This window comes from Furipterus horrens, unplaced genomic scaffold (assembly GCF_987537825.1).
Source record: "Furipterus horrens unplaced genomic scaffold, mFurHor1.1.pri manual_scaffold_8, whole genome shotgun sequence".
NCBI lineage: Eukaryota > Metazoa > Chordata > Mammalia > Chiroptera > Furipteridae > Furipterus > Furipterus horrens.
In genome coordinates this window covers 108,272,778-108,294,977 of record NW_028327178.1, presented here as the reverse complement: position 1 = coordinate 108,294,977, position 22,200 = coordinate 108,272,778, and the positions used below count along the sequence as shown (strand labels likewise).

The following is a 22,200-nucleotide window of genomic DNA, read 5'->3' as shown; positions in this document are numbered from 1 at the left end:
GGACGAGGCGCACCGCATTTTGCTCCCCCCGGGCACCCAGACATGAAATTGTCAGCAGGACAGGCAGGTCCGGTGGAAATACTGGGAAGGCCACAGAGCTGCATCATCTCTTGGTAAAATAGGCGAGAAAGGGCCACCCACACACGCATGGCCTCTTCGGTAATGACTCAAGCCACCTCTGTTTTTATTTTGTTGTCGTGGAGATAAGAGGCCCAGAGTGGGAAGGCTGGCGACATACCGGGCAGCGGCCAGATGCCCCAATCCAGCTGGACGTGTAGGAAGTAAAGTTAGGCCACCTTCAGGCTCGAAGAGCTCAGCCCTTGGAATTACTTTTTCTCTCTAAAGCTCCCAGAGAGGGAAGCAAGACGCTGGGAGGGTGGGGGTGGTATAGAGAGTCCACATGTATTTTAAACACAGCGATGTTAGAATTTTCACTAACTACATTCCTTCCATCTGATTTCAGTAAGAAAATAAACAACTTCACATGCTAAGATATCCACCATGGAGTAAGGAGCTGCTTTCTGACTTCATCTGAGTTGTAATTTTCCCATTAAAATCCATATCCATATCAACTGGAGTGCACCAAGAAATAACAATTATTTTTAAAAGTTTCGACTGTTCAGTTTAAGGAGAGCTCTGAAAACAGGATTTAGTTTGAGATTCAGGCTGTTTCATTTCCTACTGAATCTTCTGCGTTTCCTTCCTTTACAATGCTCAGGTTGGCAGGGGCCACACCGGACCAGGCACAAGTTCTCACCAACGTCACGGCAGCGCGCTCTCGTTAGATGACGCTACAGAGCTCACTGGGCTCCCCGAGCGAGAAGAGCGGGGCCCACGAACACAGGCGGGGGGGGGGGGGGGGGGGGGAGGGGACAGGGAAGCTAAGCTGGTAACGAGGACAGCTCTGCCCAGTGGGTCTGAGGCTGCTGCAGAAGCGAAGAGAAGCGTGACGCCGAGAGCCGGCCGAAGACGCTCCCAGCTTCCTCTGTGAGCCAAGGCGGAGGTGGCCGGTCCGCCTTGCCCCAGTGGCAGCCGTCGGCACTACCCTCCCCCGACGGGCGGGCGGGGGAGCCGTTACAGACCAGGCGCAGGCTCTGGGCCTCCACGCCCACTGCGCTCTGAAGAGTCCCCTGCGAGCAGGCCGCAGGCGGGTGGGCATATGCAAGACGGGGCAGGATGAAATGGAATGAAACATAGAATTTATTCATGTATTTACATAATTTATACTTTTTAAGCAATGGTCTCATAAATATAGGCTATAACTTTACATAGGCTAAGCAACAGGTAACTGTTTTCCCACCGAAATACCCGGGTTAAATAAAAAATTGACAGCATTTACACCACTTTCTTTACTTTCTTGTTCCTTTTAAAACCAGTTAGTTGGCTTAAACATATGCAATCCAGCTGATTCCAGGCAGCGCCCCTGCCACCAGCATCCTGGTCCTGAGAGCGATCACACAGGCGGCGGCAGCGCGTCTGGCGGCACGTGCTCTCCGGCGCCGCACGGGCGCCCCGTGTGTGCGATGGGACGTGCGCCGGCGGGGGGCGGCTGTGGTCACCTCATCAGCCCTATAAAGAGCCATGTTTTACCTGCAGACAGTAATTGCCGTCCCTCCGCTTCACCGTGTCCTGCCCCGCTTTCGACGACACGACTCCCCAGAGGTCTGCATTCCTCACGAACCGCCAAAGTGCCCACTTTCTCTTTACAAACGTTACATAACATCTTGATTATAAAACTACTGAACGATTTGATCCCACCAGCCATACAGTTCCATGTTCCCTTTCAGCAAGGTCAGAGCCCCTGACGGGAGCCCCTCTGTACCCCAGAGAGTCTTTACATAACACAAGTCCAGACTGAAACATTCCTGCTGCGGTCTTCACAGGGGAGAAGACCGATCAATTTCTGTGACTCTTTTTTTGCACGAAGAAGACCCCAGACCAGCTCGGCTGAGCCTGGCGGCGGCCCCCCCATCCTGCCGGCTGTCGGGACCACCTACTTCCTCGCCGAGCCCGAGGGGCGGAGGCCCGGTCAGCAGCAGATCCGCTTCGGCTCTGAAGGCTGCCTCCGCAGCTTGAAGCCCTTCCCGCCGCACGGCGGGCTGGAGTCCGTAGACGGGATCCTTCGACCTAAAACCGAGAGGACAGGCGGGAAGGGAATGAGCACTAACTTTCCAGATCTGCTCCTCATCAGACACAACAACTTTGTAGATGCAATTTGACATGTTTCATTAACATAAAGTTTTTGTGGAATGGTTTAAAGTCACAGAAAAGTTGCAAAGATGATACGGAGAGTTGCTGTACTCCCCTCACCCGGGTCCCCTAATGCTAATATCTTATCTGCCACGGGGCACCTGTCAGAGAGAAGACGTCAACACTGGCGCATTGCTAGTTTCCCACTGGTGCTCTGCTTCTCTGCCAGCGTCCACATGGGGATATCACGTGGCATTCAGTAACATTTTTTTAATCGAGAAAAAAAAGTTACCTGTTAAAAAACATCTTGTTTTGAGTAGGTAATACCCACATGGTAAAAAAAATTAGTTCAGCAGCCCCTCTCTATATCGCAGTTCACTTATCGCGGCCTCACTGTATCGTGGGATTTTTAAAAATATGATATTTAATTATTTATCGCGGATTTTTCGCTCTGTCGTGGGATTTTGCGGTCCTGTATACGTATGTTGTAAAAGTGACGTAGGTTTAAGAGTGTAGAATAAACGTAAGGTTCCTACTTCACGGGGGGTCTGGAACGTAATCCCCGCGATAAGTGAGGGTACTGTACAACACGCCCGTCCCTCTGTCCAGGGCTAGGGGTGCACAGACACACACACCTCAACCCGTCCCCCTTCCCAAACCTGACAAGAGCGAGCGGGGTGTGTGGGTGTCCGTCTTGCCGTCTTCGCCCCACACCCCGGGCCTGCCCAGCACGGGGCTCACAGAGCTGCCGCCTCTGTCTAGTGGCTCCCGGCAGCGCGTGGACTGGCCATGACCGCAGTATCCCCTTGTTGACGGGCATTAGTTTGTCTGCAATGTGCTGACGGTACTAACAGTGGCGCAGAAATACCTTTGAACCTGAGCGCACGTGCTGCGCACGCTAACGGAGTGGGAGAGCCAGGCCGCGCTGTTCCACTGCCGGGCGCTGACCCGACGTGTCCCCTGGGGCCCGGAGCCGCCCAGCAGATGCCGTAAGGACGTGCGGTTTGAACTCTGACAGGTGCTGCCACTGTGTCCTGGCACCAACGACGTGTGAGAACGAACAGGTTTCACGCTGCTGCCCCACGAAGCGCAGTGTCAGTTCCGAGGGAAGTCGAAACCACCCATCTGCCCACGTCCCTGCTAAGTTCAGAGGTGCTTCTCGTACGGGTTTTCCTGACAGCCCCCCGCCCCCGCAATAACTCTCGAACGTCTCCGGCACTAAAATGCACCAGGACGCTGGGAGCACGAGGTCACGTACTCGCTCACACAGCGACCTCCCTCAGGTTAGCCCCTCAGCCCTCCAAAGGACGAGAGCCCCCCTTTCCACCTCTGCTTCCGGGATTGCTCAGCACAGGGCCTGGCACGGAGCTGGCCTGGCACGGAACGGGCCCGTGCACCGGGGGGATGAGCAGGCCGGCAGGGAGCCTGCAGGCTCCTGGGGCCTTGGCCGCCAAGCCTGGAGCTTCCAGTCTGCAGATCTGGGTGAGTAGTACCCAGCTCGGCCTCCACGCAACTAGAAAGTGTCCCCCAGGATATCCTGCCAATTTTCCAAATGTCTGTACATGCTGTTGTGAATAAATTGCAAATTAATTTAAAAGCTTACTGAAGCTTCTTGTCATTACATATTTCCCAATAAATGGATACTGGAAATACAGCTGGGACCACAGTCATCTCTGGAACATTTTTAAAGGTTGTATTTACTTCATAGAGAGAGGGAGGGAGGGAGGAAGAGAGGCAGAGAAACACTGATGTGAGAGGGAAACACCGATCAGCTGCCTCTCGTACGCGTGCATGCCCCAACCGTTGACCTTCGCTTTGCGGGACACCACCCAACCCGCTGAGCCACGCCTGTGAGGTCAGGGCCAGCTCTGACATGTTTTCAGAGGAAAGCAGAGAACGTCCTCCTGACCTGGGGACAGGCACCGACTTCTCAAACCGCGGCCAAAGAGCGCTGCGCAGAAAGGAACACAAGGACCAGTGGGACCCTGTTAATTGCATATGGGTGGCGAGAATTCTCGTCTTTTCTAAAAGGCATTTAAATACCCCAGTACGCAACGTGTGAAGATGAAGGCCATCAAAGGAGTTGGTGCAAAAATGGAAGTCAGGCCACAGAGCAGAGACCTGTCACTGCGCAGGCATCAGCGAACCCATCCTCAAAGGGAACTGCAGTCGCTCAGGAGAAGGCGGGGCGCGGAACAGGGACATGGGCCGACTGTCCCTGAGAGCATATGCCAGTGTCCACTAGCACCTGCAAAGGCGCTCAGCGTCAGGGACGGCCACGGAGACACAGACTGCCACTGTCCGGAGACAGAGAGGCGACATGCGCCCTGGTGTGAGCGCCAGCGTGCGAGTGTATACTGAGCACATGAACCCCCGAGGGCCCGTCACTCCTCTCCTGCCACCAGTCCTCCTACCAAGACCGTGCACTGCTGTGGACCCGCTGGACACAGGGCAGAATGCTCAGAGGGGCACCATCTGTCACAGCTCTAAACTGGAAACAGCCCCCAGACGCCCATCAGCAGGACGGACAGCCAGCCCGCGGGTATCTCCCCACTCCCGACTCTGTCACTGACAGATGCAGCACCACAGCGACCACATGGGTCACGAGAGATGCGGATGGACCTAAAAGCGCATGCAGAGATAAGGGAGCCAGACACGAGAGTGAACACAGTATGCTTTAGGAAATAGGAAATACGAAAACGGGCAAAACAAGTCTGAAGAGCCGGTTGTCAGGACGGTGGTTCCCTTGGGGCTGGGTGGGGTGTTCCGGGGGGCCTGGGTCTTGCTCGGGGTGCAGACTGCAGGAGCAAACCTCCCTGGAGCGCTCGGTGGAGAGCAAGGAGGCTGGGTGCGGTGCTAACGCAACTACACGCCCAGGACCACCCCGGTTCCCCCTCACTTGCAGGACCCCCCCCCCCCGGCTCTCCTGATCTGTGCGGACGTGAGCCGAGGCGAGTGCGCGCGCCCCGCTGTCCTCTGCGGGCTCTCACGCCGGCAGTGCCCCTGCCGCCCTGTCAGTGCCACTGGGGTCAGGCCACTCGGAAAGCGTAAGGACTTCCGCGCGCTGGGACACACGGACGTGAACTGTGAGAAACTGCATTCCGTCAGGAGTGCGCCTGGGCACCTGCTCTGCAGCACCTAGGGGACAATCAGCGTCTGGCTTCTCAGTGGTGAGACGAAGGGCCTGGACTGGAGGCTGCGCCCGGCACCGCCCACGGCCCTGCGTTCTGGCAGGTGGGCTCGGGGGGCTGCACAGCGCTCTGAAAACAGCCGAGTTAGTGGCCAAATCTATAAACAGCGGGCGAGTGACACAAAATTCAGATCCCCGGTTCTCTGAACGAACTAAAAACACCAAAAACTAAAACTAACAACAAAACCCACGGCAGCGATGGGCAACGGAGGCTTAGGCTCCGGCGTGGCCACTGCCGGGGCCGGGCCCCTGCGCCCAGCCGGTTCGGGGCCGCCACCTTGCCCAGCGGCCGGCTCCTGTCCTGGACCTGCAGTCTGACATGTTCCGCTGATGTGACGCCGGCCCGGGCACGGCTGCTCTGTCACACCGCACGCCAGCGTCACCTGCTCAGGAGGCCCCCTCGCTGACCACCTGCAGACGCCCTTTCAGGGCGCTCTGTCTTACTGTCCTGCCGCCACTGCCTGTCGGCTGGAAGGACCGCCCCTATCTTCTGTGCTCGCTGTCCGTCTCCTGCAGGGCAGCCTGTGCTCCTGTCTCGTTTGCCGCGGTCCCCCCGGGCCTGGAGCAGTTCTCAGTAAATACTGTGACGGGTTTGAATGAAAGGAACGGGATGGATAAACAGATACAATCTGCAGAGGGTCCCAAAGGCACGCAGCAGCCTCTCCGCCATCACATGTCATCACGCGAACACCGCTGGAAGGGGAGGGGCGCGGCGGGCACACAGGTCTTACCTTTTCCTCGCCTAGCATTGATTTGAGAATTTCCTTACAGAGAAATTCCACATGCACTTCCCCTACTCACTCGTTCATTTCCAATAACCTTGGACGACTGACTGAGACACATATGGAGAGAAAGAGGGGCAGCGACGCCTCCCAGACCCCCAGGCCCTGTGGTTACTTATTCAGGAGCTACGTCTCTGACAGCAGGGCCGCGCTCATCAGGCAGCAGCTGTCCGGCGACTACGTGACGTGAACACCAGCTGTCACGGACACAGTGCCAGAGGCCAGGCAACTCTGCGCACGGAAGGCCCCTACGCAGCGAGGGGACGCCTGAAGGTGCCCTGCACGCGGAGACCCACACAGCACAGACACTCACTGATCTCTATGAACAGCTCGTTGATGTTTATCGCGTTTTTGGCGCTCGTCTCTACGAAAACGGCGTGGATGGAGTCGGCATAGTCCTTAGCATCCCTCTCCGTGACTTCTCTGGAAGGCAATGATCGCAAATCAGAGATGTGACCCATCAAGAGCGTCAAGGGACCCCGCCTACCCCCTAATTCACCGAACTTCTGATGCCAGAGGAAGCCGCGAACGGCTTGTGGCTACGGTTAAAAAACAGACCGCGCCACTCGTGATGGACGCAGTGGGACGATCAGAGAACGGCAGGCGTTCCTTCCCCTCGAGGAACGCCCTGCTCTGGGGATTCTGCCTGTGGTCCGCCGGAAGGGCCCACAACGTGCTTTCCTTAAAGTCTGCGCTCCCGTCCCAGTGTCCCACGTCACGGGAGCTGGGGCTATGCTGAGCTCAAGTAACGTCAGGCCTGATGCCACCGATGTTAAAACGAATTTAAAAACCTGTCTGTATCCGCAGTCTACCTGGCCCCGAATGCCCCAACCCTTCATCTGGCTGTGGAAGTCCAGGCCCACAGCCACCGTGGCAAACAGGTTTTGCATGTCAGAGAGAAAACAGAAGCCAGAGTCTCCTACGGGTCGGGGCTCAGTGAGCAAGGGATCCCACCGCCAACCCTGCGGCCTCCGGGCTAGCGACTCACCTGACATCGATCAGGTCGCACTTGTTTCCCGCGATGGCGACCACAATGTTGGGTGGGCCGTGCTGGCGAAGCTCCTTCACCCAGTTCTTCAGTGTGGAGAACGTCTCCTGGAACATGAGAGAGGAAGGCAGCTGGGAGCCAGGCCACCGAGGGCGTTCTCCGCACAGCCCGAGGGCCGCAGCGCCCGGCTTACCTCCTTCGTGATGTCGTACACGATGATGGCTGCGGCCGACCCGCGGTAGTACATGGGGGCTAAGGCACGGAACTGCGGAGGAGACAGCAGGGCGGGAAAGCCGGTCAGCACGTTTCCCACGAGACCCCGCAGCCCACCGTCCCTGCGCACGGGTGAGCCCGCCCTTCGCCCAGAAGACACACGATGCTTTAAAGCAAACGAGCTGGTGATGCCACAGGCAACAGCTCTTTTTTTCCCCTCACTGTGTGGTTGCCTCTCACGCGCCCCCAACTGGGGACCTGACGTGCAACCTTGTCACATGCCCTGACTGGGAATCGAACCAGCGACAGTTGGCTCGCAGGCCGACGCTCAATCCACTGAGTCACAGCAGCCAGGGCTTCAGGCAACAGCTCTTAATGCTAACACCGAAATCCCTCTCAGAAGCCATTTAGAATACGGTTTTCTAGGAATTAAGCATGGAACTACAAACAACTGTTTCGGCTAAAAGGCATTTTAACTGAACTCAATGTTACAATCCCCACGTTCACTCATCCAGCTGTCCTTTAACCCGGGCTTCCCAAGCCGTCAGGAGAGAAAACGCGCGCTGTGAACGGTTCTCCAGAGACGCGGCCGCGCTGGGGGTCCCAAAGACCCCGCCTCCCGCATGCCGGCGGACCACAGAAGCAGCCGCACAGCCACACGCGGCCCTCGGGTGAGTCCGTGACTCCGTTTCCGGCTCATTCCCTGCAGGCAGCAAGTCCCAGGTGCGGGGAAGGGTCCAACTGCATTTACGTGAGTTGAAGTCTGGGTGCACAGCTTCCCTCCCGCCCACGGCCCACGGCGGGGTGGGGGGCACAGACGGGGGTGGGGGAGGAGCCACTCCAACGGCCGGGCCGGGTGTGAGGTTAACCCAGAGCCCTGTGCCCACTGGCCCTGGCGCCTGGGCACCCGGGGGTGCTGGGCGGAGCGGCTGACGCCGTGGCCGGGCTGCCAGTGCTGAAGGACAGTGACTTCACGTGCGCCTGATGTCTGCCGTGTGCCACGGCTCTGAACCCCGGGCCCACACTGGACGGGACACCACGGCCCTCCCGCCCGCTCTGTGCTGGCCCCCAGCCCCTAACACAGGCAGGAACTGTCCCCAGAGGTGAACGTCGGGCGCGCAGCACAGCTCAGAATGGCGGCCTGCAGCCTCTCGCCCAATGAGCTTAACCTCCGGCTTCTAAACTTCCACGCTGAGTTTTATAAAGGGAGTGAGGTCGTGACTGTTCACTCCAGGAGGGAAGACGGCCTGTCTGTCCCCACCGTTCTCTCCCTGGGGTCTCGTGCCTGGACACTGTAGAAAAGCCAGGATTGGTGGAAACAAAAACCGCTAAGGACTGCTGAGCGACGTCAAACTAGAGCCGGGCCCCGAGGTACACACACAGAAGTCCTGCTAGTCTCTGGGAGAAAGGTCCTGCCTCTGGCGTGGGAGCCCGAGAACTCCCAATGAACTACAGTGTTTTACAGAGAAAAAACCACGAACACAGGTTGTGGGTGAGGAAGCGCTACAGAGAGGAAACTGCACTGCGGGGTGGGAAAGACCAGCCGAGCCCCGCGGGGCGCATGGGGGACGGGGGCGCGCAGGCGGGACGAAGGCCAGGGCGCTCGCGCCTGCTGTGGACGCCCGGCACCAGCAGTGCCCTCTGCAGGCTGTGGCTGCTGCTCCCGTTCGGCCTGCAGGTTTGGAAGGTGACATCCGTGCAGACAAGTGCAAACCCTCCAGTTTGTCGACAGTCTTAGGTCCTGCTCCGGCCGGTGCGGCCCGTGGGCTGGAGCGTGGCCCAGTTGCCCAAGGGCTATGGGTCCAGCTCCTGGCTGGGCACCCGCCTGGGTTGTGGGTTTGATCCCCCGTGAGGCACGTACGAGAGGCAGCAGCTGACACTTCTCTCCCTTCCTCTCGTCCTAAAAGCAACGAAAACACGTCCTTGGGGAGGAATAAAAGAAATAAACGAATAGTCACCAGTCTCCTAAAGAAGCTGAAGGAAGAGCAAGGTCTCTGTTTAGCATCGCCGGGTGCCACTTCTCCTTCCCACAGGCCCGCGTTCCCACCTGGCGCCACCCGCTGCACCTGGAGACCTTCCGGGGCTGCTGCAGCCGCTTCCCGGGACCTATCGCTCCTTCAGCCCCGTGTTAAGCGTGGCAGGCTGACTTTTTCCTGCTCTCAGTGCTTCAGACACCGTTCCACGGCTTTCTGGCATTTCTGTGGGACGCGAGCCACCGCTAACATGGTCCCCTGCACATGATGTGCCTACTGCCTCGCGCTCCTTTCAGGACTCTCCTCTTCAGCCCTGGTTTTCAGCAGTTCGACCAGGCTGCGTCCAGACATGCTTCCCTTTGCACTTCCAGCTGTGCTGCACTCGGATCTGTGAGCTGTATGTCTCACTAGATTTGGGGAATTTTCAGCTATTATTTCTTGAAATATCTTTTTTATTCTGCCCCTCTGCCCCAGCTCCTTCTGGGTCTGTTACATAAACGTCCGTGTGAGTTTGTCCCTGAGGTGCGGAGGCTGCTCATTACGTTCCCACGCGCTCCCTGTGCTCCGGTTGGTTCGTCTCTGTCCCCCGCCCGTGGGTTTTGGCTTCCGAAGTGCCAGCGCTCAGCGTGCCCTCGGGCTGCTCGTGCCCGCTCCGTGCGGCCACTCCCCCTGCACGACGCAGATGAGACTCCTTCTCCTTCCACCTCGGGACAGCTGAAAGTGCCTTCGCCCCGTCTGAGGAGCGTGAAACTGCAGCTCGTCACGGTGAGGTCGGCGTAGGGCTGTAGGGTCTGCCTCCGGCCCCAGACCCTGGCGTCCACTCCGAAGGCTGGTCCTTCTCAAGTTCCAGTGGAAGTCCAGGGTCTTTACCAATCCCTCCGGCATGGCAGGGCTGGACTCCACCCCGAACCCTCCCCTCCTCGTGACCTCTGCTCGGCTCCGGCACCCCTCGGCTGCTGCTTTCTGTTGGGGGCCTCAGCGTCTCCCCTGCGCATTCACAATTCGAGGCCAGACACAGACTCAAGGGGACTTAGAAGCAGACCTCAGGGCTTCCCTCCTTGATGGATCCACCTTTCCTGCAACTTGCCTCTTCTTTTCTCGGCGCGTCCAGCGGCCTTTAACTCTTGTCTCAGAATGCCACAAGTCGAGACGATGGGCTTTCTGCTGGGTGCTCGTCCCCCTGCTGCAAGGACCGGGGAGCGTGCCCTGGGAAAACTGCACACCTGCGCGTCTCACCCGGCGGACTTGCCCTCCCGTCCCCGATTACACCTGGCTCCGTTGTGTCCTGTCACCCAGAGCTTCTCCACAACTGGTGCCCGGGGAGGCGGCTCCATGACAAGCCGCCCCTGTGACTCACACTGAAACTGTCCCCATGTCCTTCTGTGTGAAGAAGGGACATGGCAGCTCAAAGATACTCAGGATGCCAGCACGTCTCTGCTCCCAACCTGGCTCTAGATCAGGGGTCGGCAAGCTTTTTCGGGAAAGGGCCAGGGATTCCGTATGTTAGGCTGCATGGGCCTTTGTTACAACCACTCGACTGTGCTCCCGACAAGTGGAAGTCGCGAGGGACAACCGCTAACAAACAAGTGCATGGCTGTGCTCCGGGGAGGTGTGCTTTGTGGAAACGGGCGGCTGGCTGGGTCCAGCCCGCAGGCCACGGGTCGGCCTCGGCTCTCGCCAGCATGAGGCCACTGCACTCCTCCTGACCTGAAGTTCAACAGCAACTCCTCCCTTGACTGCTGCTACAATCGGTGAGCCTGCGCCTTCTGGGCGCGTCACGGGGGAGAGGCATCAGGAGAACCGCGTCAGCGCGCAGGAACGCGGCTCTGAAGGACCGACTCGCTGCCTCCTGCACGCGGGGTAAGCAGCTGTCTTTGATACGAACACAGGCAACACGTGTCTAAAACGGTGCTCCTCCGTGCGTGGGGCACTGATGGTGCGTGTGTGTGGTGCTTGTCTGTGCACGGTCCCCACATCGCTGTGCAAGTCCTTGTCAGGGAAAGGTGACTGATGGGGAAATGTCGCCTAGAATGAATTCATTAGGGATAGAAAATAGGAATAAAAAGGTCTGACAGGCTCTGTCTTGAGAAAATAAATGTTAAGTTATGAAAACAAGTTTCATTTTATCTGCTATTTGAAAAAACTTAGGTTTATGATTGCAGCCACGAACTGGCTTCCTGAATGAACATGAAATCAAGTTGATTGATAATCTGACTGGGAGTCTTCTGATAAAACTACGTGCCTGCACATGGTGACATCCTTCATTGCGTTTCAACTCCCTGGGTCCTCCTTAAAAAGGGGTAATTTTTATAAGACTATTTGGGGACGCCTGAGTGTTCCTCAGGCCTCTCAACCACCTGAGACACAGATCACCATCCCGTGAAGCGCTCCTGTCATCGTCCTGGTCAGCATCTTTCTCTCCATTTAACAAGACCCCGAACATCAAGGACTCTGCATGACGTTTGCAAAGTTCTCCAAAATCACTTCCGCCGACGTTAACGAAATCACTTTGCAACCGGCTGCACCCAGGCCACCAACACCTACGCACAGCAATGGCTGCAGGGTCAGCCCGGGGTGGGGGGCGCCAGTTCACGCAAAGGGCTTCCATTTTATGAAGACTTTGGTCCGTTCCACAATGAATCTTGTTACTAAAAAGAACAGGATAATAAATGTGCAAGTACCAGAAGGATATAGTTCAGGGCATGCAATACCCACAGGGCAAATTTGGAGCCTGTCCCTTGGTGTGCCTGAGGTGCGCACACGTGCCCGGGGCGGAGCAGGTGTAAACGCGGCCGTGCCCCCAAGGAGCGCACGGCCTAACAGACGGCAGACAAGGGCGGAGGCAGGCGACAGCCCCTCGGATGAGGGCAGTCAGACGCCTCGGGACATAAAGCCCTCCCTGCAGAGCTTGCCCGCTGACCGGGCCCCTGCCCTCTGTGCGTCAGCCCTCTGTGCGAGGGAGCAGCGCGCAGTGAGTGACCGAGACACGGTGGCCCCGGCTCCCGAAGCTTACGGTCTGTGGGGAGACACAGAGACCCACCTACAACTCACACCGAGGGTCCTGAGGATGATAAATGAGGGGCACTGGTGGAGAAGGAACTGTGGGTCAGGGAGACTCCGAGGGTGAAGCTGCCCTCAGACCAGAGGGCCGGGGAGAGCGGCCAGCCAGGCCCCAGGGAGGGAAGAGCAGCCGCAGCTGAAGACACAGTGCGCGCCAGGCCTCAGGGGCCGAAGGGAGGCCGTGGGCGCTCACCGAGGGCGGGAGGCTGGCCCGGGGCACGCGGGGAGGCAGCGGAGCAGGCCGCGTGGGCCGCACTGGGCCGCGGGAGGTGGGCTGCGGGAAGTTCCTGAGGGAGGTCAGCGGGAAGATAACAGGCCTGATCTGTGGTTTCAGAGAGCTCCCCTGGGTCCTGTGAGCAGGGACACTTGAGTGGGGGGCTGAAGGTGGCTGAGAGCAGGGTGCGGGCAGCGGAGGTGGGGAGCAATGACGAGTTGAGAGGTGCATGGAGGGCCTGCTGGTGGAGCAGACGCGAGGGCAGAGGGCGAGGGGGCAGTCAGAGGGAGGCCACGTCCATTCTGACATGGGCACTGCGGACACTCATCTGAGAACGGCAGAGACAGCAGGAAAGCCCCCCTTGGGGTGCCATCGAGGTGAGTTCTCTAGGCTACCGGTGGAAGGGGCATTCCAAGCCTCTAGAGGGTACCCCACTACATGGGGAAGTGCCGACAGAGCCTCTGGCCAAGGCTGGCCTCGTAGGCCCTGCTCAGGACAAGCTGGCAGCCAGAGCGAGCTCCCAGGGGTGCCTAGGACAGCGCTCACAGCACTTTCAGCCACCTGCGACTGGCGTGCAGACGTGCAGCTGCTCTTCGGCCCCGGCGCACTCTCTGGGTGGGCAGAACTGGCGGGGCCACACTTACTGGTGGGCGCTCGGCCCCGTCTCCCGGCGCTGGTTCTGCGGCCAGTGCTCTCGGCCTTCGCCTGCCCGTCTCCTTTACATCCCCTGGGCGAGCCCCTGGCTAAGAGGTGGTCCCTCAGGTAGGGGTGAGGGAGCTGTGCGTCTCAGAGCACCGATTCCTGGTGCAAAATCATGAGAAGCAGGGAAAAGAAGGGGCAGGCAAACCAGCTAATTACAAAACCTAACAGAATCCTGCTGTTGTGGCAGCAGTAAGGGAGAGGCATGAACCCCTATTATTCCTTTCTATGGTGTAGGAAAAGAGATGTTATCTATCACAGTGTAAAGTGACTCAGAGCGTTGGGAAAGCTCTGTCACAGCACGATTCTTTATGATGAGGGTGTTGCTGTATCATCCGATGCGTGGGAGGGGTGCTGACACCTGGGATTTGCTAAAAGGGTATGTACGTTATGAGTATGAAGAGCCACACGAGTTCTTGGCTGATGAAACAGACAATAGAGCTGTGCCTACAGGCATGTTCAGGAAACCTCTGTGGGAAGCAACACCTCTGGAGGAGGAAGGGTGGTGGTGAGCAAAGGCCTTCCTGTCCTAAACGTCCCACTCAGAGGCGCAAGCCGAGGAGGAGTGGGGGATGGAAGGCGAAGCCTACGGATCTCAGGGGAGTAACTGGACACAGGTGTGACATCCGGCACTCAGACGACCAGAAGAGAGCCAAGGGGACAAGCTCGGGACGTCAGATCCATACAGACGCCGCGCGCCTGCGTCCAGGGCCACGGGGAGCTTGTCTGTGGCGACCCAGTCAGACCGGAGGCCGCAGGCAGTACCTCTGCTGTCTTAGCTGAGACCCCGGCAACAGACTGTCTCTCCTGATCACCTCTGGTACACTCCTAAGGGCGTAAGATAGCACTATGCATCCATCAGATGTTCTGCTCTGATAGTGCTGTTTGAAAACAAAATGGAACAGCAGCTGAATAATGGGGTGGCTGCCAGACGCACCCCAACCAGGAAATCCGGTTCAGGGTCCAGAAGGAAAAGGCGGCAGCAGGCCGGCGTCTGTCTGCTTGCCCACCTCCCCGCTCCTGCCTGATCCGGGTGGGCTGCGCCCAGTCCCACTCGGCACCAGGACGCCTCGGCCCCGTGCCCACTCCCGGCTCAGGCCCCTCCTCAGGCAGAGGACCTCCCGGGGCAACTGCATGCTCAGGCACGGACGGCGCACCTGCTGCCCGGCGCTGTGTCAGCACGCCCGTTTCACTTATACCTCAAGGTTCCTGTGCCGCCACGCCCCCTCTTTAGCTTTTAAAAGGCGGCCGCAAACGAGAGGTGTTTAACCCACCCCGCCCCCCCCACTGATTCTTACGTCTCTGCTAGAGGCTGGAGCCCCAAACTGCACACAATTCTCTGAGTGGGACTTTATCAGGCCCATTAGTCAGCATTTACTTTAAGACACTAAAAAGCATAAAAATGCCCTCAGTGCCCATTATCGCTTTCTCCATCAGCGGGCTTTGTGGCGCTAATTAAAAAGGAAAAGGCTGGCCTATGCAAATGGAAATAAATGTGTCTCCGGCCCGCCGGAGAGCAGTGAGAAACATGGCAGGGACCTCCACGGTTCAGTCGGAGCTTTACCTCGGGCCTCAGAAGACAGAGGGAATTAAAGAGTGACTTACGCGCTCTTGTCCGGCGGTGTCCCAGATCAGGAATTTATGGAGCTCATTTTGGTACTGGACCGTCTTGGTCATAAAAGATGCCCTACAAAGAGAGACCTAAATGGTCAGAACAGTTATTTAAAGCACGCGGCCAGCCCAGTGGGACACATCACCAGACCTCACACCCAGAGCCCCGCTCACTCCGTCCTCCCCGTGGTCCTCCCGGGGCACCTGGGTGATGCTCAGACACCGGCTGCACAGTCTGTGCCAAAGGAGAGCGTCAGGCACACCTGCCCGGCACGAAGCAGCAGGTGGCCTTCCGCTTGTGCTGCCCAAGCTTCCTATCAGAAGCACCAAGAGGTACCTGGTAACCCAGACAGCACCCTGCCTGTGAAATACACAAGCTGCTCTTTTAACAGATGGCGTCATGGGAAAACTCTCTATAACAGGAAATGAGTACTCCAGTCAAAAATACTAGTCCACGTGGATTGGTAGTCGCCCGTTCCCAAACCACATGGCCACGTGAACAACCGAACAAAGGCAGGTGTGACACTGGGGCCACTGGGACTAGGACATCAAACAAGGCAGCTGGTGACCGCCCTGGTCACAGCTGACCCGACGGGCCACGCCACTCATGCTGACGGCCACTCTGCCCTGGGCCTTTGAAGGAGGGGTTCCTGTTACCTGGGCGGAGGCCCTCCCCCTTTTCGGAGACTCGGAAAAGCCCCGGCAGCCCAGAGCGCACGCCCGGACAGCGTGGCAGCCCCCAGAGGCCGGGCTCCAATGCTCTCTCTCCCCGCACGGCACCCCGGGCTCCCTCCCGAGAGTCCCGTGTCGCCCAGGCCCCTCAGCACATCGTTGACCCCAGAGCCGGTCATGGCTCCTTTTCTACTGGCCAGTAAGCGTCTGGGCCGAGGGCCCCGCTGCCCTCCCGGAGGCACGCTCTACAAAGCCTCCCCAGGACAGCGAGCGCACGGCTGGGCATTTTCCCGCGTGCTGGGGGCCTGAGGTTCCTCTGAGATCGTGTAACAGCTCCACAAACCTCAAGGCGGTGCAAGCTGCAGTCGACAGAACGACTCTAAAGAACCACTGAGCTTAGCTCAGCATCAGAACTCTGGGTTTCAGAAACCCAAATTCCGCCTCACTTGCGTCCTTGGCGATATCTGTACAAACCTGTGGTTCGGCCGGCAGCCGCGCAGCAGCGCCTGCGACGAGGCAGGGCACGCGAGGCGGGCAGGTCCTGTTTGCCGGGCCCTTGTTTCCTGGGAGTCTGCCCCGGCACCCTTCCCGCGGGGCTTCATGCACAGAAGGTACCCAGGAAATGGTTACTGTCTGGAGACCTTGCGGCAACGCAGAATGATTTCCCACTCAGGAGAGACCCAGGCGCTCACACAGCCTCGGCCCACTGGCAAGGGTGAATGGTGTGGCTGGCGGGAAAGCGCTCCGTACGTTGTTAAGCACTGTGCCTACACCGGGTACTACTGCTGTTATTTACGCAGCTTCTAGAAGTGGTTCAGTTTAGACGTTACAGTCAGCCCCAGAAGTCGGCCACTCCGCTCTCCAGCGGTCACACCGTGGGGGAGTCCGTTTAAGAGGAACAGGAGGCGTCCCTGGAGGCCTGCTCTCCGGCCCAGGTGCCCACACACCCACTGCGGCTGCTCACAGGAGAGGAGAAGGTACCTGGGGTGGAGCTGGTCCCAGTGGCAGCAGAGAGAGACACAGCTCACCCCTGCGCACAACCACATCAAAATTACAACTGAAATATAGCACAGCCGTCAGCCGGAACAGCCAGAAATTGAGTTGAATGGAAGTATGACAACTACGGAATTAAAAAACTGCATCTATGGAGACTGGGCTGGCAAGCTGGTGCCATACCTGAGACGCCAGCAACCTGGCTAACACTGTTTGACTTGCCTTGGAGATCCCATAGACTCCTCCCCACCCAACTTAAGGGCCCACCCAAGCTGCTTTTCCATGTGAAAGGCTGGTCTTGGCTCAGGCTTCACAACTTCCCAAATCCTCTCAAACAAGCAACAGCTGGCCTCAGTGACCCCCCCCCCCCCCCAGGCCCACACCAGCAGCAGCCAGCCTAGATTCACAGCTTGGCCTCGCCTGGGAATCTCCAAGCCCAGCACAGGTAGCAGCCATCTCAGATTGCTCTATAGCTCAGGCAGGGTGCCCCAGGCAAAACACAGGTGCGGGCTGACCTTGGCCTGCACCCCCCAGAAAACCCCAGGGCCAGCCTACCCAGTGGACATCTACAGACCATGTTGGAGCACCGCCACCCTGCCCCTGCACAGCTGGTCCTCCACAGAGGGTGGAGGTTGGTGGTCAGTGGTCACAGCCAGTCCCTGCAGCTGACTGGCCTGGGCAAATCCCTTCCATTGATCTGCCAACAGCAATCAAGGCTCATCTACAAGAGGAGGGTGTACTCAGCCCACAGAAAGGGCACAACTCAAGTACCCAGCTTGGGTGGTAGGGGAGGCTGTGCCCCTGGGCCCTACAGGACACCTACTACCTTAGGCCACACGACCAAGACACAGAGTCAAAGCAGCTCTACCCAATACACAGGAACAAACACAGGGAGGCTGCCAAAATGAGGAGGCAAAGAAACATGATCTAAATGAAAGAACAGAACAAAACCCCAGAAAAAGAACTAAATGAAACAGAGATAGCCAACCTATCAGATGTAGAGTTCAAAACACTGGTGATCAGGATGCTCAGAGAAATGATTGAGTATAGCCACAAAATAAAGGGAAAGTGAAGGTTATACAAAGCGAAATAAAGAAAACTCCACAGGGAACCAACAACGATGGGAAGGAAGCCAGGATTCAGATCAATGATTTGGAACAAAAGGAAAAAATAAACATTCACCCAGAATGGAAAGAAGAAAAAAGAATTGAAGAAAATGAGAAGCTTAGGAACCTCTGGGACAACGTTAAATGTACTGACATCCGAGTCATAAAGGTGCCAGAAGGAGAAGAGGAAGAGCAAGGCACTGAAAACTTACTTGAAAAAGTAATGAAAGAAAACTTCCCTAACTTGGCAAAGGAACTAGACATGCCAAGTCCAGGAAGCACAGAGAGTTCCACACAAGTTGGACCCAAAGAGGACCACACCAAGACACATCATCATTAAAATACCAAAGGTTAAAGATAAAGAGAGAATCTTACAAGCAGCAAGAGAAAAGCAGAGAGTTACCTACAAAGGGGTGCCTATAAGACTATCAGCTGATTTCTCAAAAGAAACTTTGCAGGCAAGAAGGGACTGGCAAGAACTATTCAATGTGATGAAAAGCAAGAACCTACAACCAAGATTACTCTACCCAGCAAAGCTATCATTTGAAATGGAAGGGCAGATCAAGTGCCTCCCAAAGAAGGTAAAGCTAACAAGAGTTCACCATCACCAAGCCATTGTTATGTGAAATGGTAAATCGGCTTATTTAAGAAAAAGAAAATCAAAACTATGAACATTATAACAAACTCACAACTATCAACAACTGAATTAAAAAATAAAAACAAAACCGAACTAAGCAAACAACCAGAACAGGAGCAGAATCATACGTATGGGGATCATTTGGAGGGTTACCAGCTGGGCGTGGGGAGGGGGAGAAATGGGGAAATGGTGCAGGGACCGAGAAGCATAACTGGTTGGTACAAAATAGACGGGGGTGGGGGGGGCGGGGGGGAGTTAAGAATAATGTAGAAAAGGGAGAAGCCAAAGAACTTACATGCGCAACCCACGGACATGAACTAAGGGGGTGGGACTGCTGGAGGGAAGGGGTATCGGGCTGGGGCTCGGCTGCAGCGCGGTCTGTGTCCTCTGTCACTTGCAGCCAGTTCCGCGGCGCTGCCTCGTCCCCACTGTATGTCTGATCTGCACTTGAATCCCAACCCGATACAAGTTCGTAAACTGGACCCCAAGCTTTGAACAGGACTACGACAATTTTCCCCTCCCACTGTCACGCGAACTCTAGGATCACTCCTTACCATTCACGCTCAGTGACGCACAGGGTGTGATAACTTCGCTATCTTGCTTTTTGAAAAACTGCAATGGCTTCCTGCCACCCAAATGATACACGTCTTTTCCAGCCTGCCGCTTATGTGTCTGACCACCTCATTTGTCACTACTAACGCACCCCCCTTCACTCCACCTAGGCACGTCTTATTGCCTCTTCGGTCTAAAACCCCCACTAGCATCATTTCCTAAAGCCCGAGTGTCCATCACAGCGCCTCCGTTTTCCATGACACTCTACACCGACGACTGCACGCACACCTCGCGGTCCGACCTCTGGTCAGCATACGCGCTCCCGAGGAAAACTCGTGCCACGGGGTGAGTTACAGCTCCTCTTCCTCAGCAGCGGGGGGCTTGCCAGGCTCCCTCAGAACATGGGGGCCCTGCCCTCACACCCTAGTGCCTCTCTGGACTCACGCCCTCTTCCTGGAACAGCACACGGGACGTCGTCTGTCACCCCCTAATGACGGACGGTGCCTTTGAAGGGTGAACCACTCGGCCCACTGGAACATTAACAAGGCACCATAACTTCTAGATGACGCTCAGTCTCACGCCAACGACGCCGGCCCCTCCAGGACGCAGACGCCGACAGAAACAGCAGCGTGCGGGCGAGACAACATGGCGTGCGGTCCAGTGTCCCGCTCACGGACACAGCAGAGGCCTCAGGAGCGTCCCGGGGTGCGAGGACTGACCCGGCGCTCAGGGAGGCCTGGCAGAACGTAGCCTGTGCGTCTCCTGCCACGGCGGCCTCGCGAGGACCCATAAACCAGTTGATGAGCGGTTCTGCGGTCACACGCACCTTCACCTTCCGTTAGGCTCTCCCACCTCTGAAACTAAGGAGACCTAAGGGTTAAGGGGCCGCTCTGCGCAGGGCTTCCTTGTACCGTCACTGCCCCCCAAACCAGAGGGCGCACAGCGGACACTTTGTTCCTCAGGTTCGTGGCCATCCCAAGCCAATCCTTCAGTAATTTCTACATTTTTGTCATTATACAAACTTTTGGGGAGATATTAAAGTCACAAAAACACTTCTTTGAATATAAAGTTTAATAACAGAGTTTGGCCTCGTCTTTCCTAATTCTGTCGAGAACAACATAACACGGAGCCTTTCACACGCAGCACGAACGACACACTCCGCGGCCCCGACAGAGGGTTCGTGACCGACAGGGCCCCGCCCTTCCGTGCACCCCACGGCTCGCCCCGTCCTCCCCGCCCTGAGGCTCTGCGGGGTCTGACTGTTCATCCAACAACCCCCACTTGGCACTGGGTGTTCTACCCGCGCAGGCATGCGGGCTTCCGCCTGAGGATGGGAACACCAGGCAGGCACGAGCGGTGTGACCCAGCCCCGCTCTCAGGAGGCGCCCGTGGGTGGACTGGGGGGTAGACACTCAGCGAGACACCCCAGGACGGACAGAGCCGTGGGAGCCGGAGGCGAAGCCAAGCCCGCGTACCCGGGAGCGTGGGGCCGGCAGGCGCAGGAGGCTGAATGGTGGCGCTCCCTCCGCGGATACTCGCGCGCTGCCCCAGGAGCGTGGGACTCGGTCACCTTCCGTGGCAAAAGGGAGCCTGCAGACGGTACCAGGCTAAGAAGCCCGCAGTGGGTAAGGGGGCTGAACTGTCCAATGTAATGCCCAGGTCCTGGTAAGAGGGGCCGGGAGCAGCGGGAGCCAGGGAGGAGGGGTGTCAGGCGGGGGAAGCTGCAGCCATGCGCCCTGAAGGCGGGGAAGGACCACAAGGCCCGGCAGCCAGGGGAGCGGAAAGAGGCCAGGAAACAGGTTCTCCCCTCAGGGCCTCTGTCAAACCCTCCCCTGAGCTCAGACTTCCCATCCCACAGTTACATACTAACAAGCCTGCACTCCTGGGAGCCCCTGAACGGGCTGCAATTCCTTACAGCAGCAACACAGAACTGATACACTAGCAGGACTTCAGAGCCGAGGTCAAGCCTGAGCTAAACCCAGAGGCAAGGAGGGGCAGGCGGGGACAGGGCCTGGGAGGGGTGGGGTGGTGAGTGCCCCCAGGCAGCCACAGAAAGGGCCCAGGCGAGCGGGGGCGCGCGAGAAGGGCAGCCCGCCACCGCAGGGCACACCCACAGGCGGCTCCTTCCCTCGAGGTCCTGTTCGCTGCGAGCCAGGGTCGCACGGCCACTGTGTCCGTGTTCCATCTGAATTACTTCCCACTCTGCAAAAACTTAAACCTTGTCTGAGCAAGAACACTGGTACAATAAAAAACGCACAGGTTTCACGGACTCGTTTTATTTGCCCTGACAGACAACAGAACACTTAGCAATATGAATGTAAAATGTTCACCTGTGCACATCTGAGTGACCTCACAGGTGACCACCTGGAAAGACGGCTAGAGGTGAAGGGGAGCCCGTGAGGGGGAGGGAGGGGTGCCGCCCTCCATCTGCTCTGGAGATGGATTCTGGGAGCGGGCAACGGACCTCAGGGCCCCTCTACTAGATACCAGGCCCTCAGCAACCCATTCAGCAGTGAGATGAATCTATTTTTTTTAAATCCTCACCCGAGGAGAGGTTTATTAATTTTAGAGAGAGGGAGGAAGAGCGAGCGAGCAAGAAACATCCACGTGAGAAACATCGATCTGTTGCCTCCTGTATGCGCCCCAACTGGGGACCAAACCTGCAACCTAGACAGGTGCCTGGACCAGGACTCCAACCTGCAACCTTTCGGTGTATGGGACGGTGCTCTAACCCGCTGAGCCACTGGCCAGGGCTGGGTCTGTGTTTAAAGGACACTGCAGGGGTGGGAGTGCAAACGGGCAGGCAGGCGGAAGCTCGGGCACGCTAAGGACCGCAGGAGCACGGACAGACCGGACGGAAGACAGGAAGGGAAGCGTGTATGCGAGAGCCCCAGGGGCCGTGGGACAGAAGGACTGCCCGGGGACACACGCGGGCCGCGCGTCTCCTGAGCTGCCGCAGTCATTTCCAAACCAAAACTGGGCTCGTTCATGTCTGAACAGGCACGCGCCGGAGCATCCCCCACCCTGTTCTCACAGACACTCAAGTCCTCCCCTTCTCAGCGTCTCAGGCCTCCTTTCGGAAACACTGCGGGTTCATACAGGTGCGTGCGTACAGCTTCCACCGAATCTGTCTTCACTGATTTTTAACACGTGTCTGATTTTTTTCACTCTGCAATACACCTAGGAGATCGTCCAATGGAAGCAGACATAGTTCTCTCCAGCTGTTTGTCCCCTTAGCCTATCACACTGAATGCCTGCACTACAACTTATATAACCCGAGTCCCACGGTCAGCAACGCTGCCATCATTAACCTCACGACT

The 22,200-nt window shown here is 57.4% G+C and overlaps 1 protein-coding gene across 1 annotated transcript in view; it reads right to left on the bottom strand.

The window, feature by feature from the left end:
* Window positions 1-1,665: 1,665 nt before the first annotated feature.
* The window catches only part of RAB22A (RAB22A, member RAS oncogene family), a 34,876-nt gene continuing 14,341 nt past the window's right edge, over window positions 1,666-22,200 (bottom strand). Inside the window, exons 3-7 of the mRNA XM_090286601.1 lie at window positions 14,915-14,996; window positions 7,344-7,415; window positions 7,151-7,257; window positions 6,476-6,585; window positions 1,666-2,127 (exon numbers count right to left, since the gene is read on the bottom strand). Coding sequence (XP_090142727.1) covers window positions 2,030-2,127; window positions 6,476-6,585; window positions 7,151-7,257; window positions 7,344-7,415; window positions 14,915-14,996 — 469 coding nt within the window. The 3' untranslated portion in view covers window positions 1,666-2,029. The remainder of the gene's footprint in view (window positions 2,128-6,475; window positions 6,586-7,150; window positions 7,258-7,343; window positions 7,416-14,914; window positions 14,997-22,200) is intronic.